Source organism: Oncorhynchus keta, chromosome 28 (assembly GCF_023373465.1).
Source record: "Oncorhynchus keta strain PuntledgeMale-10-30-2019 chromosome 28, Oket_V2, whole genome shotgun sequence".
Classification (NCBI taxonomy): Eukaryota; Metazoa; Chordata; class Actinopteri; order Salmoniformes; family Salmonidae; genus Oncorhynchus; species Oncorhynchus keta.
This window is the reverse complement of record NC_068448.1, coordinates 33,019,508-33,040,881: the sequence shown is the minus strand read 5'-3', so window position 1 is coordinate 33,040,881 and position 21,374 is coordinate 33,019,508. Positions and strand designations below refer to the sequence as shown.

At 42.1% G+C, this 21,374-nt stretch overlaps 1 protein-coding gene across 2 annotated transcripts; it reads right to left on the bottom strand.

The window, feature by feature from the left end:
• Window positions 1-1,260: 1,260 nt before the first annotated feature.
• Window positions 1,261-21,136, bottom strand: LOC118361060 (transcription factor GATA-5). 2 transcript variants are annotated; one of them, XM_035740800.2, is made up of 7 exons: window positions 19,672-21,136; window positions 7,412-8,065; window positions 4,896-5,065; window positions 2,733-2,861; window positions 2,277-2,361; window positions 2,037-2,167; window positions 1,261-1,653 (listed from the first exon to the last, which is right to left on the bottom strand). In XM_035740800.2, exons 2-7 carry the CDS (start codon window positions 7,926-7,928, stop codon window positions 1,540-1,542), a joined length of 1,146 nt encoding a protein of 381 aa, XP_035596693.1. In that variant the 5' UTR covers window positions 7,929-8,065; window positions 19,672-21,136; the 3' UTR covers window positions 1,261-1,539. The 2 variants fall into 2 exon arrangements, with proteins under 2 accessions (XP_035596693.1, XP_035596692.1); XM_035740799.2 differs by lacking the exon at window positions 19,672-21,136 and adding an exon at window positions 8,700-9,326.
• Window positions 21,137-21,374: the final 238 nt, after the last annotated feature.

Genomic DNA, 21,374 nt, shown 5'->3' with positions numbered 1-21,374 from the left:
AAATCAAGGAACAATGAATTTATCGGTTTATTAAACTAAACAGATTTCAAAGAGCATTGCAAAACCAACGAGACTACCAGACGTGGTTATACAACTAAAGTAGACTCAAGTTTCTAAACAATTTTAGGTTATAAAGTAAAAATAAAATTCCCTTATATTTCAACAAAAACACAGCAAATAAAATTAGATTAACGTAATTCAAAATAATTCAAATAAAAGTATTTTTCTTTGTCTTTATTTTTTATTTTTTAAATTAAGTCATTGCACTTTAAATGATCAGACAATACATTGTCAAAAGCTGAACTAATAGAACAGGGGTCTTGGGGAAAAAATGAAAACGAATTCAAGTATGCAATTATGACATCTAAAATAAAAAAGTATTTATGCACTTTCAACATATCTGATAACATATACAGTATATACAGTATCTGTGTCAATGTAAATGTATGCATCGTTTGTCAAATGAACAACTATGCAAATCATTACATAGGAAGCACATGTAAATGTATACTTTCTATTTTAGATTTCATACCTTGAACACACAAGGCATTCTTAGAAGGGAATGGACTTCTGGGATATGACATGTTGGCTTTGGAGTTTCATGACTCTTCTTATCTTTAACATAAATAATGTATATAGAAGTTAATCATCGACACGCTAGTAATGAAACATGTTCAGAGGTAATAAAACACTTGCGTGTTTTGTCCTTCTGGATGTGTGAATAACACTCTGTGATAACTTGTTGAACTGTTCCTGGTTATTGACTGAAATACCACGTGAAACTGTGATGGTGGTATTAGAAAAATATCAATAATGACAACAACAACAAAGACAACCACAACAAAAACTACAACTAGAAATAGTGTTGATAGTCGCCAGTTAAAAAAGTTATTTCTATACATTCCACCTGATTGCCGTCGCTTCCTTCTGGTTTTTCTTCCCTCCAGCCACATGGGAAAGAGAGTAAGTCTATAATAGGTAGTTCGAGTCACAAGTCTATATTATCCACAGTGAGCTGAGCTGGTTCCAGAATCAGGACACGGTGAGCTGAGCTGGTTCCAGAATCAGGACACGGTGAGCTGAGCTGGTTCCAGAATCAGGACACGGTGAGCTGAACTGGTTCCAGAATCAGGACACGGTGAGCTGAACTGGTTCCAGAATCAGGACACGGTGAGCTGCGCTGGTTCCAGAATCAGGACACGGTGAGCTGAGCTGGTTCCAGAATCAGGACACGGTGAGCTGCGCTGGTTCCAGAATCAGGACACGGTGAGCTGCGCTGGTTCCAGAATCAGGACACGGTGAGCTGAGCTGGTTCCAGAATCAGGACACGGTGAGCTGAGCTGGTTCCAGAATCAGGACACGGTGAGCTGAACTGGTTCCAGAATCAGGACACGGTGAGCTGAGCTGGTTCCAGAATCAGGACACGGTGAGCTGCGCTGGTTCCAGAATCAGGACACGGTGAGCTGCGCTGGTTCCAGAATCAGGACACGGTGAGCTGCGCTGGTTCCAGAATCAGGACACGGTGAGCTGCGGTCAAGCTCATGCCTGAGACAGAGCACACCAGGAGTTCTGTGGGGCGACGGACGTGGGCGTAAAGGGGTAGTTCTCGTATTTGATGTCGACATGTCCTGAACTGTCCAGATGTGACGAAGCCTTCAAAGAATAGAATGGGACATTTAAATGACCGACCACAATGATAAGGTCTTCAGTAGGAACTCATGGGCTGAAATTTGCTCAACTATAAAGTGGCTGTAGTGGTAAATGTTCTCTCACAATAGTAAATAGCATGACAGTGGCAGCTCCAACGTCGAGCAGAATACTGAGTCAAAGGCTAATCACAGAGCTACAGGACAGGGAGAGTGGGTGCAGGACAAAATGCATGGCCTTGCATAGCCTCCTACTATGGCTAGTTCTTCCAGCCTGGCTCTAGAAAGTGTTTCAAACTCCCAATTCGAATAAGTGTTTTCTCTGCATAATACCGAGAGGGAAACAGTCACCATCCGCTGTATGGGGAACCCAGGAGTGAGAAGCCTTACCTGAGACACAGAGGCTACGGTCTGTCCAGCGTAGGGTGAGGGGGCCATGTTGGGTTCACTCTTTATCGTAGATGCATGTTCCGAGACAGACAAGGAGGACGGTGAGTTGGTGCCTGAGGCTGACAACCCTCCTGAAGAAGACAGGCAGGAATATGGGTGATTGACAGGTACAGGGCATCATCATCCTGAATACACTTCAAACATTCTCTCTATGTCTTTCTTTCCATTCCCCATTATTACCTGTTGAGGGTTTGGACTTGGGCATCTTAGGTTTCCGTTTCCTGGTCTGAATGCTTTCCTTCTTCATGGCCAGTGGTCTGGGGACCTAAGAGGAGGAAAGGTCAATAATTTAGATCCTAGTTGTAACAAAGGCCAGTTTGCCTTGAAAACACACACAATGACTCCTTCCTCCCACCTCTCGCTTTTGATAACAACATCCATGATGACCTTGGAAAGCTTTTACACAACATGAATAATACACAGCCCACACTGCACTGCCAGGCTAATAGGGGCTAATTCTTACAGCAGGATTTTACATAGGATCCCACCAGGGTAAACGTTGTGTACATTAGATGATATGAGTATTGTAGGGTCCATGTGTGTGTGTGTGTGTGTGTGTGTGTGTGTGTGTGTGTGTGTGCGTGCGTGCGTGCATGCGTGCGTGCGTGCGTGCGTGCGTGTGTGTGTGTGACCTACTCCATGTAGTTTCATGTACAGTCCACAGGCGTTGCAGACAGGCTCTCCCTCTGCGTTGCGACGCCACAGCGTAGTCGTGCTGGTGAGGCAGTTAGTGCAGCACAGGCCGGCCCGGCGAGATGTGGTCTGCTATAGATGGAGAAGTAAAGACAAGGCGTCAATAGCCAATCAATAACCGATAACCAACTAGAACCAATCAGACAACTCAAAGAATTCTTCTGACATTCTTCTGAGAGAGAACTGGAGCAAGGTCAAGACCAGTTAAAGATGGATTGTATGACAGGTCTAGAGAATTAGCACCTTAAAGGGATAATTCAGCCCCCCCAAAAATATATATATACATATATTGTGTTACTGACTCTGTTATACTTTGTGTAAAATTTAAATTTGGGTGAAGTATCCCTTTACTATAAGTGACATCCTTTTGTGTATTGTGCACAAGATTCCGCCATAGTATCCATGGAGAAACAAAACAGTCAATGTACTGATAAGGACTTCACATGAGAAATGTTTCACATCGTGCTAGGCTAAGCACTAAGCACTCCTGGCTGAACCTGCCTCTCTATCAGCTTGTTATTGGACACAAGTGAGATTTTTCAGCAGAAACATGGTTGTTAAGTCACGCTGTTCTCTTGCCTCGTACAGATGTGGCTAAAAACAGACAACCCAAGGGCAAGGTCACTGAAGGACAAATAAAAACAGAACAAGCACAGGCAGAGCAGAGCTGGGCTAATTCACAGCAGCTGCTCTGAGAGGCTGGTTCCTGCCTGGGAAAAAGACAGGAGTGAAGGCCTCTTTCTCTCACTCTACTACACTGACCTTCTTCAGACAATCACTGACCCACTATGTTCCATTCTTTTTCCACCTCCATCTGACCACCAATTCCTGTGTTAACTGCATTGACCTAGAAAAACCTAATATCTGCATATGACTTTTTTTCTTCTCAAATCCCACCTAATCAATCAATACATTTAGTCCTTAACATTCTTAAAACTCAATTTTAAAAGCTCATTGACTCGTTTAAAAGTTCAAAAAGTATGTGGACACCACTTCAACATAGTGAATTTGGCTATTTCAGCTATTTCAGCCACACACATGCAATCTCCATAGACAAACATTGGCAGTACAATGGCCTTATTGAAGAGCTCAGTGACTTTCAACGTGGCACCGTCATAAAATGTTACATTTCCAATAAGTAAGATCATCACATTTCTGCCCTGCTAGAGCTGCCCTGGTTACCTGTAAGTACTGTTATTGTAAAATGGAAACATCTAGGAGCAACAACGGCCCAGCCGTGAAGTGGTAGGCCACACAAGCTCACAGCTAAAGCGCTTAGCGTGTAAAATCGTCTGTCCTCGGTTGCAACCGACCTGCCTCTAGAAGCAACGTCAGCATAAGAACTGTTCATCGGGAGCTTCATGAAATGGGTTTCCATGGCCGAGCAGCTGCACACAAGCCTAAGATCACCATGCGCAATGCCAAGCGTCGGCTGGAGTGGTGTAAAGCTTGCCACCATTGGACTCTGGGGCAGTGGAAATGCGTTCTCTGGAGTGATGAACCACGCTTCACCATCTGGCAGTCCAACGGACAAATCTGTGTTTGGTGGAGGAACTAAGGGCTAGGCCCCTTAGTTCCAATGAAGGGAAATATTAACTTCACATCATACACTGTCATTCTTGATGATTCTGTGCTTCCAACTTTGTGGCAACAGTTTGTAGATTGCCTTTTCCTGTTTCAACATGACAATGTCCCTGTGCACAAAGCGAGGTCCATAGAGAAATGGTTTCTCGAGATCGGTGTGGAAGAACTTAACTGGCCTGCACAGAGCCCTGACCTCAACCCCAAGGAACACATTTGGGATGAATTGGAATGCCGACTGTGAGCCAGGCCTTATCACCCAAAATCAGTGTCCGAACTCACTAATGCTCTTGTGGCTGAATGGAAGCGCGCAGCAATTTTCCAACATCTAGGAGAAAGCCTTCCCACAAGAGAGGAAGCTGTTAAAGCAGCTAGGGGGGACCAACAACATATTAATGCCCATGATTTTGGAACGAGATGTTTGAAGAACAGGTGTCCACATACTTTTGTATATGTAGGCACAATAATGGGCCTACTTAATAAGGTACATCTAGGACAAGTTATATACACTTTTATGGTGCTTACCAGCCGTTTCTGTGGTTTGATGAGTGGCCTGTTGATTCCGTTCATCTTGTGGTACAAGCCACAGGCATTGCACAGGTAGTGCCCGGTACCGTCTCGTCGCCACAAAGGAGTGGAGATGGAGCCGCAGTTTACACACTCACGACCCTCTCCCGGGAACTCCTCCAACATGTCTGTAATTTGATGAAGACAACATTTAGAGTTTTAATATTTTTTTGTATGTGGTGTTGCGCTGGTTTTAATGCATGATCACACTTGAGCAAAACATGTACATGGCTGGAACTGGTTATGGAAATACCCTTGATCATCTTTAGTTTAATTGCATAATTCGTTAAATGTGGATAATTTTGTAAAATTAGAGGAATATACTTTATTTTCGTTTGCGAGTGCTATGTGTGTGCCTATTTGGATATTGGGGAGGAAAAAACGTTTTTTTTTGTCAATTGTTGTATGTTTTCGTTAAATTTAAAGGATAGGCGATAATAAACAAATAAAATGGAAGACAAAAAAATCCAGACATGAAAGCCATAAGTTTAGACATCTTTGATGTGTAAACCCATATCGTGAACAGAACGCGTCAGCGCGTGATAAATGTCCCGGCTTAGCCTGCTCGAGTATAATTTAAAGCCCTCTCGGTGATTAAAATATATATAGTCCGAATGTATCAATATGGATACAGGGTCATTGGCGTATCTATTAGGGCGGCTGGCGAGGCACAGGGCTCAGACGGGTGGAATGTCAATGGGGCTCTTATCAGTGTTAAGGATCCAGGGGTCCCCATATCAATCAAGCTACTGACAGGCGACGGCCTCCTACAATTAATTGCTAGAATTCCTTGTCCACATATTGAAAGAGATAGATAATAGATAAAAACAATAACAATAATGTTGAAGACAATAATAACAATAGAAAAAACCGTAGGGCCGAAAAATATATTTCTATATTTTTTTGTATCATGTTTAATGTCTTATTTTCCTCATGATGTGTGCGTAATGTGAGTGTGCCATGAGATATGCAAGTGTTCTATATCTAATATGTTGACCACCACTTAAACCAAACTTGGTGTCGACGACTAAGCACACACACACACGCGCACGCGCACACACACACACACACACACACACACACACACACACACACACACACACACACACACACACACACACACACACACACACACACACACACACACACACACACACACACACAGGGACACAGGCACAACACATACATACTCACATAACAATACACAAACACCATATGTGTTCAATTACGAACGTGTATAGGTATTTAAGTCAGCAAATCCAATATAAATAGAAAATCCACAAATTAATTTCACCAGGATGAAAATGCGTTCGTTTTTGATGTGAAACGAAATAATCAACAAACACATACTGTGCCTTGTTAGTTGGGTTCCGGACTGGGCCAGCGGTCTAAGGCCTTGCATTTCAGTGCTAGAGGCCTCACGACAGACACCCTGGTCGGTTTTGGCTGGTGTAGGCCGTGATTGTAAATAAGAATTTGATCTTAACTGACTTGCCTTGTTAAATAAAGGTCATATTAGAACATGACTGGATATGGGCTTTATTATGCCTTCAAGAAACGGACGTCCTCATATCCATGCAACCGGTAAAGATCCTGCTTCAAAACACGTTAAACGTAATAGGCATTTTGATGTTCCACCTTCAAAGGACGTGTTGGCTGCTTGCCAAACGTGTATTGCAGACGCATTTCCAAATATCACTTTTCCGTCTGATCTGATCAAGGTGACAATTGGACAGTTTTCACTAGTGAATGTCTGTACTGATAATCAAAACACTGCAAAAGAAAACTGACAGGTGGTGGGGATTAAATTAGCACCTTAATTAATTGGTTTTGTCAACCTTCTCTTTTAAAGAATGTGTATTGTGAACGCTGACAAAAAGATTACTTTTTTTTAGGCAAATTGAATCCCAGTGACTGAGTACAATCGATGGTAGAGTTTACCACATAGTTTACCACATAGAATGGGATTTCTCAATCGCATCAATAAATAACTGAAGAAACAACCAGGCTGAAAATTGTGAGATCAGAGCACGGGCCCCTTTAACTCTTGACAGCCACACAAACGAATAGCCTAATTTGCAAAAGTAGATCTAACCAATAAAGAACTGTTATCAAAAAAATATTGGAAAAGATTCAAGGTGAATTATCCACAACATTTAATCTTAAAAACATGATTCAGATTTATTGAAATATAGGTCTATATGTTTTGTGTGCCTCCTGTAGTGCTTCTATAGGCCAGTAAAGGACGACTAGGCCTGCTAAATAAATTCATTCGTTTTTTGTTGTTGATTATGTGCTAATATTCTTTTCATTCGTGGCCTTCACCAATTATCCACATACACAAGTGAAACAATTTTTAAATACGAGTAGCCTACATTAATTTAATATGACAATTTCCCTTCGGTTTGAGTGAAATTGTTAGACAAACAAACACACGGTTCGGTTCGCCTTATAGATCAAAGACTGTTACGTACCCAAACTGGACCTTCTCCCAGACAGGCAACCTTGCCGTCCCTGAAGACTGATCATGCCGCTCTCAAAGTGGCCTGGTGTCCAAGAGGTTGCCATCTCAGGGCTCATGTAGGCGTAGGGACTCGAGTATGATCCTCCAACAGACCGTACCAAAGCGCTGCCATACTGGTCGGCCCGACCACCGTTACTGAGCACAAGCGGGTTTTGGTAGGTTGTGTCCCTGCCTGTATTGCTGCTTACTGGTGGGCTGTGCGAGTATGAGAACCCGGGGTGCGGATGGGGGCTGCCCGGGTTGAAGGACGAACTGTCTGTGCCAGTCTGAGGCCAGCCATGATGCCCGCCGAGGCCATGGGACTGATGGGTGGACTCGCATGTCTGCAAGTACGGCAGGGTTTGCAGCATAGCAGGCACCCTCGTAGTGGGCACGTACACCGGGGAACTCGCCGAAGGGTGCATATAGTTCCCTGCATCGTGTGCATATGGGGACTGGTTGGATGACAAAGCAAGGCTTTGGTACATTCTGACACCGTATACTCGTCCTATTTGGGAGAATATGGGTACTGACTCCTGGGACAAAGCGGGTCACGTAAAGACACTTCGGCGAGTCGTCGGCGGTTTTTCGTTATCCAGTCGCCGGATAATTAACAAATCCACTCCTGAATGAAGGGGAAAAAACCACAATCAACAAATGTGTCCTGTAATTGAGGGATTGTGTCCACTAATTAAAAAAGAAACATCACCCAGCAGTCTACAATTCGCACCTGTGGCCTGAACAGCCCGAGGCGTATTTTGACCCATCTTTTATCTTAATATTTTGTTTAGTACATTGTTTTCTCCTTTCTCTTTAAAATAACTTTTGCTATAATCTCGGTCAATCTATGGAGAATATCACGAATTAGGCCTAAAGTAAATTGATGTAAATCGCACAATCAAATAACTGCTGTAGCAATACAAGGAAAAATAGAAAACGACTTGATCAATAACAAGAGTAATATATTATCTGTATCATTGTGATTGACATTTAATGGATTAAAATGACACTAATGGTCTTCCATATCTTTGCATGTAGATATAACTAATCAGCTACCCGAGATATCCTGAGGAACACCCGACTTGCACCATGTCATTAAATCATAGGAACCTAATCAACCCACAATAGATAGAGGAGCCATATGTGTGATGCATAGGCTATATGTTTATCAATCGTAACGCAAATCACATAAAACCTTGATTGCAGTGGGCACAAGAGGAATACAATTTCATACAAGAGCTCTCGTAGTATTATCTCACCAGATAAGGACGGTCGGGTGATAGTCTGTTTTTCAGAGGAGCAGCTTGAGCAGCTCTGTGGGCAAACTTCACTCAGATAGACCCAACGAAAGTGACTGTGGCTCCCACAAAGATGTCCAAAATGTCTTTGGGAATAAAAGTTTACGAGAAAAAGCAATTCCTTACTTCCCGGATGGTCCAAGTCTCTCTCTCCTATTCTTAGTATCTGAAGATTGTTACTGTCGCTGATAATTGCTGATATAACAGAGCTCCGATTCGTTCTCTACTGGAAAACTCTACTGCGAGTTATTTGTACGGACTAAGACCACGTGATGCACTCCAAGGTAGGTCTCAGGAGTTGGAGGAGGAGAGGGGCATGGAGGACGAGCACCAAGCCAACATGAAGAAGAGACCCACCTTTGCTGAATTTGCTGTCTCTTGGTTGTTTTTAGAATCAATATAAGATATCATATAAAGATCGAAGAAATTGTCACAGCTCCTTCAGATTTGCGAATTTTGTTTTGATGGTCTTCATATACTTTCAGATGAATTACCTTGATTTTAACAGAACCCTTTAATGTTTTATATTTAACTAGGCAAGTCAGTTAAGAACAACTCCTTATTTTACAATGATGGCCCACCTCGGCCAAACCCTCCCCTTACCCGGACGACGCTGGGCCAAATGTGCACCGCCCTATGGGACTCCAAATCACGGCCGATTGTGATCGAACCAGGGTCTGTAGTGACGCCTCTAGCACTGAGATGCAGTGCCTTAGCCCGCTGTGCCACTCGGGAGCCCAAACATTAACTCTATTGTTTTCATAGATATGAATCGCGATGGTGCATTCTAATAAATAATAGACCTACAAAATAAATGCGAAATAAAACACCGACATGTCTCAGTTAACAGTGTAGGCCTTTAGATATAATAATGCTAGTGTTTGAAGCGAGCCTTATACACATGCTGTAAAATCATGTCTCCTCTGAAAGGGAAAGTTATGCTTGGTTTTATGACAAGATAAATCAGAATGAGCTCTATAAAAACAGCAAGGCGATAAGAGATACGACCAATAACTTGGCATGATGATACAACAGCCTAATCACTCTCATTATAGACATTTTGAGTCATTGTTATATTAACGATTGACTCCACCCCCACACGAAAAAGTGCACGATAATAATTTCACAAACACGATTTTCACGACTATTAGGCCTAACACTAATACCTCATGACAGAGCCGAACAAATACTGCCAACAGCAGTCCTGTAACTCACTGCAACAATCATTACTGATGATGATACAACTGTAATTAATAGGCGAACTATTATAATTACATTATTATCATGCTGTGCTTACGTTATTAATTATTGTTATTATTATCATGAGCAGTAGTATGTGTAGAGTTAGTAGTCTTGTTGTAATATGAGTGGTATTAACTTCATAATAACAGTATATCGATACTCTCACACTCCCTATAATAATTACGAGGCAATAACACCATATTATATATATATATATATATATATATATATATATATATATATATATATCCTGATCATTTACATAATTCTATACATTTTTTTGTGAAAATAAATAAAATAATAATACTTGTGAATATTAGTTACCTATATTGATGATATGATATTATATTCTCATCAAGTGGTTGTTTCTAGTTTAAATTCCCATCACATTTAATATAAATCGTTAACGAGAGTATATTATTAAGAGAAACAAATCCATTTGGGAGCTGTGTATTCTGTTCTGTTCATCCATGTAGGCCTGTGTATCCTGTAAATACAACTAATACAACTCGAAACTAGGCCTTTCCTTAAGTCACAGGTCGTTGGACCCTCCGCAGTGATGAAATAAAAGATATGTATTGAGTAGAAGACAGAGTCACACAGCATCCTCTGATTGTCTCTTCGCGCCCTGCGCTCCTGAGGGGCACGAGAAGTGATAATATTCATCTCATTACCCGAGACACGTCTAATCCCTCTGTTCATTTTCTACAGTCGTTTTTCAATCAAGGATGGGTTTGTTCGTCTGAATGTCTGTCATCATAGAATGGGCCGTTACTCTGACCGTCGGATCCAGTTTATTAATTAGCCACCAATCAATCAGTGTTAAAACAGTTTAGTGAGATTTCAGTGAACGTCAGGTTGACTCCAAAAAGTCATAGGTAGAATACAAATAGGAAGTGTGTTTGGTGTTTTTGATTCGTGGTGATTCATTCAAATGGGGAAACAATCATAATTGCTCATGTATCTCTGATTTAGATGTTATTCATAATGAGATGAATCCATCAGAAATGACCAAGAAAGAGTCGATGTAAATAACACGTAGGGCTACTAACAAAGAGGTTCAATCGATTGAACAAATTATGTATAATTGTGATCCTCTTGAGACAGATTCGCCAATGCATTGCATTTAACGAAAACATGCTGCAATGTGTGAGAAATTAACTGTAAATGATTGTTTATAACGTGCAAGACAGTGAATGTGCGTGAGCAGTTTATCAATGATTACGACTGCTAATGATAGACAAACTGAAATATTTGATATATTTCTGTCGGTAATAGCCCTATTTAAAAAATGTTCTGTGTTCTAAATGACCAATTCATTATAAAATAAAACATATATAATAACCTGTGTGGGTCAACATATCTATATTAACCATTTAACTTCTCCATATAAAACACGTCATCTATAAATTATACTTGTTACCCCTAAAATAATGAGACATTTCACATTGTTGATGGATTTAACTACCGGCTACTTTTCTCACACATATGGATCGTTTGGCCTACATTGAGAAACAATGGCTACCCAACAAGTTGTTAGATTACATAAAAATTTAAAAAATGAAACTCATTGTAGGAATAAACAACAAAACAAATCCACTCATCATATCGTTTTTATTTATTTTTTCCATTTCGAAAAAAAGTTAATAAATATCATGTCAAGTGTCATTTTGCGTGGGCAGCGGGACGTTCAGGTCTCCAATGGATTTGTATCTCTATTCTATTCTATTCTATTCTATTCTATTCTCCTTTACGATTTATATCAAATGTGATGAGGACATGTTAGTTAAATAAAAGCAGGCCCATTCTCATTACAGGCCAAATCAGACAACCATTTAAAAGGCACGCAGATAATATTGGTTATTCAATTTAGATAGGGTTGTTGTAGAAATGACATACTTACGCACAATATAAACTATGTAGGCATACGGTAGAAATAATCGTCTTTATTATTTATGGTGTGAAAGAGACATAGGCTGTCTGCTCTGCTGCAGTATAGAATATGGTTATGAAATCAAATACATCGTATTAAACGATAATTGTTTCTGTGACCCTATAGTGAACCGTCAACCTACATGCCATTGGCGTCCCCCCAAAAGCCTCAAAAGTCTACCAAAGTTATTTGATCCTTTACCTATTACCCATCATGTTTTCCCTCGGTCTGCGGCTGTCATAATCCCACTATTTCACAGATAACCAAACCGGTGGGCTAGCGAGCTGTGTAATTCTCGTCTCTCACTGCAGAGGCTGATACCAACGCTTATGAATGAGGTGCCTAGTGAGGCCTGCTCCGCGCGAGCCTCATTACGCAGTTCATCACGCAGCTCCAAGCGGCTCTGTGAAGGGGGCCCGGATCGCGCTGCACCCTGTCTCCGGTCAGTCTCTGGTTATGTAAATACAATGTAAGATGCACTCGGTGCAATCCTTAAGCACCTATTTGTTATTTATGTCCGTTTTTAGTAATGTTCTGTTTCTCTCTCTGGTATCCACTAGGGAGAAATTGTCTTTTGATTAATGCCTTTTAACTTTGATAATCTACAAATGTGACGCCATTATAATTTGTGGGTACATTCCTTCAACTTGAATGGAATTTGAGGGTTTATCTCCATTTTCCATATAATCCCAGTGATAGTTCAGGAATTTCCAAAGGTATTTATTGTCTATGAATGGACAGATTAGAATAGTAGGCTACAGTCACTTGGAGAGACACCAAGACATCTGCAGAATCTGAGGGCTGGGGAGGTCCCTTTGGAGAGGCCTGATCCCTGTGTGTGTGTGTGTGTGTGTGTGTGTGTGTGTGTGTGTGTGTGTGTGTGTGTGTGTGTGTGTGTGTGTGTGTGTGTGTGTGTGTGTGTGTGTGTGTGTGTGTGTGTGTGTGTGGCTGGACCACACGCAGTATGTCTTCTGCTGATCATATTTACTCATGTCTGATTCTGTGTGATATTTGTGTGTGGTGTGCTGTGGTTGTCCCAACATGGATTTCTGTGTGATGTGATTGTCATATGGTTGTCTGTGCGTCTGTCTGTGCGTCTCCCTCTGTGTGTGTGAGAATGGCTCTGGCCTGGCTCTCACAGTCTGTGGAGGGAACGGTGGAGCCAGGCTGGGCCTGGTCTGGGCTGGTCCTGGAGAATGTGGAGTAGGAGTCAGCCTAATCTCCAGCGCACAGAGAGGCTGGCTCCTGTCTGCCTGTCTGCCACTTCCCTATCTGTGTGTTTCATTTCACACTGTCATTCCCTATCTCTACTGCAGCACTGGGGCTCAGCAGGGCTCCACATGCAGGGGACTACCAACACACACACACACACACACACACACACACACACACACACACACACACACACACACACACACACACACACACACACACACACACACACACACACACACACACACACACACACACACACACACACACACACACACACACACACACACACACACACACACTTTTTGTGTGCATCTGATGAATTGGTGAGGATATAGGAATATTGAGACAATATACATTATCTCTGTTGATACATAATAGCCACTTGAGGTGAACCCTTAACACATACTCTTGCATCACCTACCACTATCGTATTTGAGGGTATTTTCACACACATCTGTTTAACCTTTTAGAAATGAAAGCACTTAATGTATTTAGTCCCCCCATTTTAATATGCTTTTTTTCTCTCCATGACTATTAAGACAAATTCACTTATAGTGTATTAAAGCAGTCAAAAGTTTCGTACTTGGCCCCATATTCCTAGCACGCTATGACTACATCAATGATCTACAAACTTGTTGGATGCATTTGCAGTTTTCTTCTGTTGTGTTTCCGATTATGTTTTGCCCCAATAGGAACTGAATGGTGAATAATGTATTGTATCATTTTTGAGTCACTTTAGTTGTAAATAAGAATAGAAGATATTTCTGAACACTTCTACATTAATGTGAATGCTTCTATTCTTATCCACAACAAAAGTGACTCCAAAATGACACAATACATGATTCACTATTCAGTTTCTATTGGGGCAAAACATAATCTGAAACACAATCAAAACAAACTGCAAATGCACGTTTGTAGAGTGCTGGGACAAAATACTAAACTTAAGGCTACTATAAGTGAATTTGTCCAAAGAATACTAGATACATAAAGTGCTTTCAATTTGAAATGGCAAAACACATATGAAAATATCCTCAAATTTAAGGTGACATTCTGTACTGTCGCCTCATATGAAGCATTTGATCTCAAAACCAAAATGCTGGCGTATTGACCCAAATTGACAGATTTTAGCTTCACCGTCCAAATAAATACAGAGGGAGTGTAGATGCACCACTTATATTTATTACAGCCAGTTCTTCGTGCCTAACATAAATGACTGCATAACTACATAGCCATACATTTATAAATGTATCGGAGAAACCATTTTAACCCTCACACGGTCACTGTTGCTTTTGCCTATATGTTGGACTGTATAGAATAGCAATCCTCTCGCTGTGGGGGTAAAGTTCACACAGCTTTGTTAAAGCAAGCAAACCCAACTGAGTGTTGAGTGGGCTGTGGGGGTGCACACCTGGTCCGTTTGTCTACACACTGTAGCAACCTGGACAGACAAAATATAGAAACCCACAGTTAACCATGAACCACTGAGAAACGATAGTGCAGAAAGTGCTTTCGAGAAAATGGCACATCGAAGTAGACTTTTTAGGCCATATACGCTATAGTTTACTTCTGTGTTTTCTCATTGACACTTGTGGATCTCTTGCTGTGTGAGTGTTAGGAGATTTTATGATTTTGAAACTCCAATCCAAATAAATGTGACTTTTTTTCCTGCCTGTGAAACGTTACGGACTCAGTCAAAGTAACAGGACGGACGGCGTTCACTTCCTGTGGAAATACTTTGTTCACAAGCTTTCAATGAAATCAGAAAGAGAAATACCTGGATTAGATAAGGGACCGAATCACTCCTGAAGGAGCAAACACTGGTGGATTTCAGTGAGCTCCGCTATGTGAACTAGCTGGGGCACTGAGGAGGCATGGGATTACTGAAGGTGTTCTCTGGAAGGTGAGGAGTCAACTGGCGGTCAGAGAGAGAGAGAGAGAGAGAGAGAGAAAGAGAGAGAGAGAGAGATGGAAAGAGAAAGATGGAGAGAAGGCCAGAGAGAGAGAGAGAGAGAGAGAGAGAGAGAGAGAGAGAGAGAGAGAGAGAGAGAGAGAGAGAGAGAGATGTAGAGAGAGAGATAGAGAGAGATGTAGAGAGAGAGAGAGAGAGAGAGAGAGGAGAGAGAGAGAGATGTAGAGAGAGGGAGAGAGAGAGAGAACAAGGGAGAGAGAGAGAGAGAGAGAGTGCGAGGGAGGATAGACTTTGCTCTGGGTAGACCCCACTGCGGTAATGTGCCACAGCTTCTGCTGTAGGTACAATCAAATAGCATTATGGTCTTATTGGCTTAAACGTTACGTGAACAAACCATTTGAATGACGTCAGAACACATACTAGGTGTTTCAGTTATATGGGAGATCCAGGTCAGGTTAGATGAGATATGGCTTCTTTGACAGTAAGAATGCTCATATTGATCAAATAAAGAAAACATCTATTTGTTGTGATTTAATAATTCCACCGCGGCCAGTCTTGGTTTAGCTCCCTTACTTGTTTTCTATTATGCAAAAAGTTATTAGGATTGGATCTACCTCTCTTCTCTGTTAAACAATCAAATCAAATCTAATTGTATGAGTCACATGAGCCGAATACAACGGGTGTTGTACTCCTTGAAATGCTTTGCTTACGAGACCTACCCAACGATGCAGAGTTGTAACAAAAATGATAATAAAGAGAAAAATAGCAACACAGGAGGAATAAAATACACAAGAATGGAGCAACAAACAGGGAGTTGCAGTACCAGATCAGTGTGCAGGGGTACGAGGTATTTTAACACTTCATCTTCTGCAGATCGAGCCTTTTAACTGTAATGAACAGTTAAATAGAGTGTGAAACATCTCCCCCCACAGTCCCATAAAAAGACAATTTGCACAGATCATTTACCACCACCACCCAGCACATCCCTGCAACCAGCTGTCAGAGGGCCAGCCGCTGGCTGCAAACAAACAACTTAGGTGGAGAGACGGCCCGAATAATGGCAGAGGGCCTGAATACAGTAGGTGACAGGGGGCTTGAGTGTGTTACACATTAACTGCCCAATTGATCCAGGTGGATTTCCTTTGCTCACTCATAGCTGGGCTAGAGTGCATGGGTCAGTCAGGACAAACAAATGGAATAGATTGGCATGGGACAGAAGAGTCAGGTGATGATAATGAAAAAAGGGGAGGTGCAATATTGATGGCTGTTTGACTGCAGGTAAGCAGACTCTTTTGGTCATGTTTTGGGTGGCAGAAACAGTCGAAGAGCCCCCTATATGATTGAACGGTGGAGGTTTAGGAAACGAGGGACTTTGAAAGGTGTTCTTGGCGTGTTATAGAGTTACAATGGTGTTAGAGATTAGAGGACTCCCTGTAGACCAGGGATTCTCAATGTGTTTCCCCCAGGCCAGGTTTGGGGTTAGGGTATGAGTGGTCCTCTGTAGCTCATTTGGTAGAGCATGGCGCTTTGGCACTTGCAACGCCAGTATAGTGGGTTCAATTTCTTGGACCATACAGTATATACATCAACATGTATGCACACATGACTGTAGATTGCGTTGTACAAAAGTGTCTGCTAAATGGCTGGGCATTTATTGTTATAATTATTATTAGTAGTATTATATATTAGAGGGACTGGAGTGGATATGTACCGTACTGTAGCTCACCAGATTCATAACACCTGGACAAAACCCAGGAAGAACGATAGTTCACATAGGTGTGCTGGATCTACTTTGCATTGCAGGTCACAAGTCGATCATATAAGTCCAGGAACATTGTTCAACCCACATATAACGTATAACATAGATGTATTTATTTGATTAAATGGCAAATATACTAACAATAGACATATTTATATATATATACATTTTTTTCAGTCTGGTGATAATACCAGACTGGCCCTTATGTTGAGAAGATGCAACTCAACACGTGTCTGTCTCCATGGCTGCTGTATACAATGAATGCTCATAAAGGAATTTTCATAGATCCCCCTGGTTGACACTCGTAAAATAATATTCTACACATACAGTATATAGATTGGTATGCTGAGAAAAACACTGTTCTCTGCTTAAACCGGGCAGATCCCAGACCTAGCGTCAATAACAGACTGGTCCGCTTATCTTCAGTAAATTCCACTCAACGCATTTGCCTACTCAATGCCTGCTGTAGGTTTGCTGAAATGCCCAGGTAAGCCTTTTGTCCCAGATTCCCTCCTCATCCACACCTCTCGACCATTCTATTTCACTGTGGTGAGCAACACCTAAACCCCCTCCCAGTGAGTGCACACACACACACACACACACACGCACGCACGCACGCACGCACGCACGCACGCACGCACGCACGCACACACACACACACACACACACACACACACACACACACACACACACACACACACACACACACACGCACGCACGCACGCACACACACACACACACACAGAGAATGCTGATAACGGACTGAGGGCAATATGCATAAATAGCGCTCACTCCACACTCCCCAATGACCCACCACTAATGCATTAGTGACCTTGAGAACCCATTGCAGAACAAACACACACTCATATAGTGTACCCCTAGTCATAGAACCACTTACACATGCACACACCCCTTGAACAGTGTCCATCATGTCAGATTGGGCCTCCAAAAAATGTATTCAATGTTTGAACACATTGTAGCTCAAATCAAGTCTCATTTTATTTGTCACATGCTTCGTAAACAACAGGTGTAGACCTACAGTGAAATGCGGTACAAAAAAGGGTTAATAACAGGCTCCCATAGGATAACCCCTTTTGCTACCTGGAACCAAAAGGGTTCTACCTGGAACCAAACATTGTTCTCCAAAGGGTTCTCCTACGGGAACAGATTAAAAACCCTTTTAGGTTCTAGAATGCACCTTTTCTTCTCAGAGTGTAACAAAGCAGAGAGAAGAGTCTATGGCTTGGGAGGCTGGAGCCATTGGCCATTTTTGGGACTGGTACAGAGGTCCTGGATGGCAGATAGCTCAGCCCCAGTGATGTGCTGGGCTGTATTCGTCACCCTCTGCAGCACCTTGTGCTCCAGTTTCAACTGTTCTGCCTTATTATTATTCGACCATGCTGGTCATTTATGAACATTTGAACATCTTGGCCATGTTCTGTTATAATCTCCACCCGGCACAGCCAGAAGAGGACTGGCCACCCCACATATGCTCTCTCTAATTCTCTCTTTCTTTCTCTCTCTCGGAGGACCTGAGCCCTAGGACCATGCCCCAGGACTACCACCTGGCCGTGCTGCTGCTCCAGTTTCAACTGTTCTGCCTTATTATTATTCGACCATGCTGGTCATTTATGAACATTTTAACATCTTGGCCATGTTCTGTTATAATCTCCACCTGGCACAGCCAGAAGAGGACTGGCCACCCCACATAGCCTGGTTCCTCTCTAGGTTTCTTCCTAGGTTTTGGCCTTTCTAGGGAGTTTTTCCTAGCCACCGTGCTTCTACACCTGCATTGCTTGCTGTTTGGGGTTTTAGGCTGGGTTTCTGTACAGCACTTTGAGATATCAGCTGATGTACGAAGGGCTATATAAATACATTTGATTTGATTTGATTTGTGTTCGGGTGCCCTGCAGTTACCGTACCAAGCAGAGATGCAGCCAGTCAGGATGGTCTCAATAGTGCAGCTGTGTCATTTGTTGAGGATCTGAGAACCCATGCCAAATCTTTTTAGTCTCCTGAGGTGGAAGAGGCGCTGCCGTGCCCCCTTCACAACTGTGTTGGTGTGTGTGGGTGGGTGTAGCTTCTCAGACCAACCCCTGAGACGAAATGCACACAGGGTAATGAAGACTGCACTCTTCGAAAAAAGGGTTCCAAAAGGGTTGTTCGGCTGTCCCAATTGGAGAACCCTTTGTAGAATCCTTTTTGGTTCCAGGTAGAACCCTTTTGGTTTCCATATAGAACCCTCTGTGGGGTTCTACAAAGGGTTCTCCTATGGGGAAAGCCAAGGAACCCTTTTAGGTTCTAGATAGCACCTTTTTTTCTAAGAGTGTGATTTATTGGGACAAAGGTGATTCAATAGAAAACTGCAGGCTTGTTGAAATTTTTATGAAAAAGTGTAACTGCAGCAATCCCTGTGACAACAGAAAGCTGCACACAGTGGTTTCTCTCAAGGGATCATTAAGTCATCTGTCTTCAGTGCGACTGTTCTCAGAGTTTATCTGCATCGCGTTACTTTCTCAAAACAAACACTTTCAGTGAGCTTGGTTCTGTATCGGATCTGAGGTTCCCTCATATTTTAAGTGTTCCGGGTACCTCTTTGGTATACCAATGGCAGTACATTTGAATTGAATGCAGGTGCTGCTGAGAAAGCGGCATATAGGAAATCCATGCCAGCCCCTCTCTTCCTCCACACAGCTAAATTCCTACTCTGCTTTTGGACTTTACCCATTAACAATGGGCCACGACTCAGTCTCTCTACCCTGGGACTCTCAGTCCTCCCCGCGGCACTGTGGGACACCGATGCGACAGACACACAAACAGACCCCTCCTAAACCCATCACAGACACCATAGCATGCACATGTTTCCCAAACTTACCTTATGTTCACGCAAGAACGTACAAGAGCACGTATGCAAGCAGGTAGGCAAGTATGTCACAGAGCCTGCATCACAGTGCTACAGCAGAACAGGGATTGTTCTCTGCTGGACTTGGGATGGTGTTTGTTTAGTCACCCTCCAATCGTTAGCTGAGGTTATGCAAGACATATCACCTGCATCGGCTTCACCTGATTAATTGTGTTGACCGTTGGCTCCTCTTATCACACACGTGCACGCACACACAAAGATAGATAAACAGATATATACAAATGTATGTGAAATATTTGTTCAAGGAATGGACTACAATAATAATATAGAAACAACTCTGTACAACATTATGACAAAATCATAATCGTCATCATCATAGTAATACATTTAAGTGAATATCATGTTTGTATGTTTTTACTTTACAGAACTACATTTTCATTCAGTAGTTTACATGTCAAATCTCCAGGTTAACCAAACGTATTACGTGATCGTCAATTAAGAGCAGTCGGTTTAAGTAATAGTAAAATGTCTTTTGACAAAAGAGAAGAGAATCATATCAGACGTAATGTGAACATTGCACCGTGAAAGGCAATTACTTTATATAAACATGTTTGGGTGGCAGGTGGCCTAGTGGTTAGAGCGTTGGGCCAGCAACCAGAAGGTTACTGGATCAAATCCCCAAACTGACAAGGTAGAAATCTGCCGTTTTGCCCCTGAGCAAGGCAGTTAACCCACTGTTCCCCAGGCGCTTAAGAGGTGGATGTTGATTAATGCAGCCCCCCGCACCTCTCTAATTTAGAGGGGTTCGGTTAAATTCAGAGGACACATCTCAGTTGAATACAATAAACATCTCAGTTGAATACAAGACACATCTCAGTTGAATACAAGACACATCTCAGTCGAATACAAGACACATCTCAGTCGAATACAAGACACATCTCAGTCGAATACAAGACACATCTCAGTCGAATACAAGACACATCTCAGTTGAATACAAGACACATCTCAGTCGAATACAAGACACATCTCAGTCGAATACAAGACACATCTCAGTCGAATACAAGACACATCTCAGTTGAATACAATAAACATCTCAGTTGAATACAAGACACATCTCAGTTGAATACAAGACACATCTCAGTCGAATACAAGACACATCTCAGTCGAATACAAGACACATCTCAGTCGAATACAAGACACATCTCAGTTGGACAACTGACTAGGTACCCCCCCCCTTTTGCAAGGTGAAGCATGTAATTCTACATGAATAACTGATTAAGCGTTGTGAAAAGTGACTGTGATTTTGTGTGTTGAACTGCCTTTTTTGATGATGTGTTTTGAGTTTTGTACTAAGAGTTGTGGAAATGTACCACATGCTTGTGAAAATTGCACCAAAGTGATTAAAAAAACACACATTTTTATACACAACATGTATAATACAGTACATGGACAAAGAAATCTGAAAACAACACATAGCATAGGCTGATAGAAAAATCCAAACCTCCACAATGGTTGTTTTGGTCAGTTTTTTAGTGTAGGACTTCTTCGGATGACCTGCAGGCATTGGGGTCAGGCTTGTTTGCTGGTGACTGAATGGTTGTAATCTGAACAGTTATAATGAACGACCTGGATTCCTGATCGCAGCAACCCGGGTAAACATTCCCATGAAACTTCAGCATCAATGCTAGCCTATTTAATAATTGATTAGATAGCTC

Excerpts from the sequence above, each read along its gene's own strand:
- LOC118361060 (XM_035740800.2), bottom strand. The coding sequence starts at position 7,928 with ATGTACCAAAGCCTTGCTTTGTCATCCAACCAGTCCCCATATGCACAC. Across the intron at positions 2,362-2,732 it reads TGTACATGAAACTACATGGA|GTCCCCAGACCACTGGCCAT; the intron begins GTAGGTCACACA and ends TCCTCCTCTTAG. Across the intron at positions 1,654-2,036 it reads CCGTAGCCTCTGTGTCTCAG|GCTTCGTCACATCTGGACAG; the intron begins GTAAGGCTTCTC and ends TATTCTTTGAAG.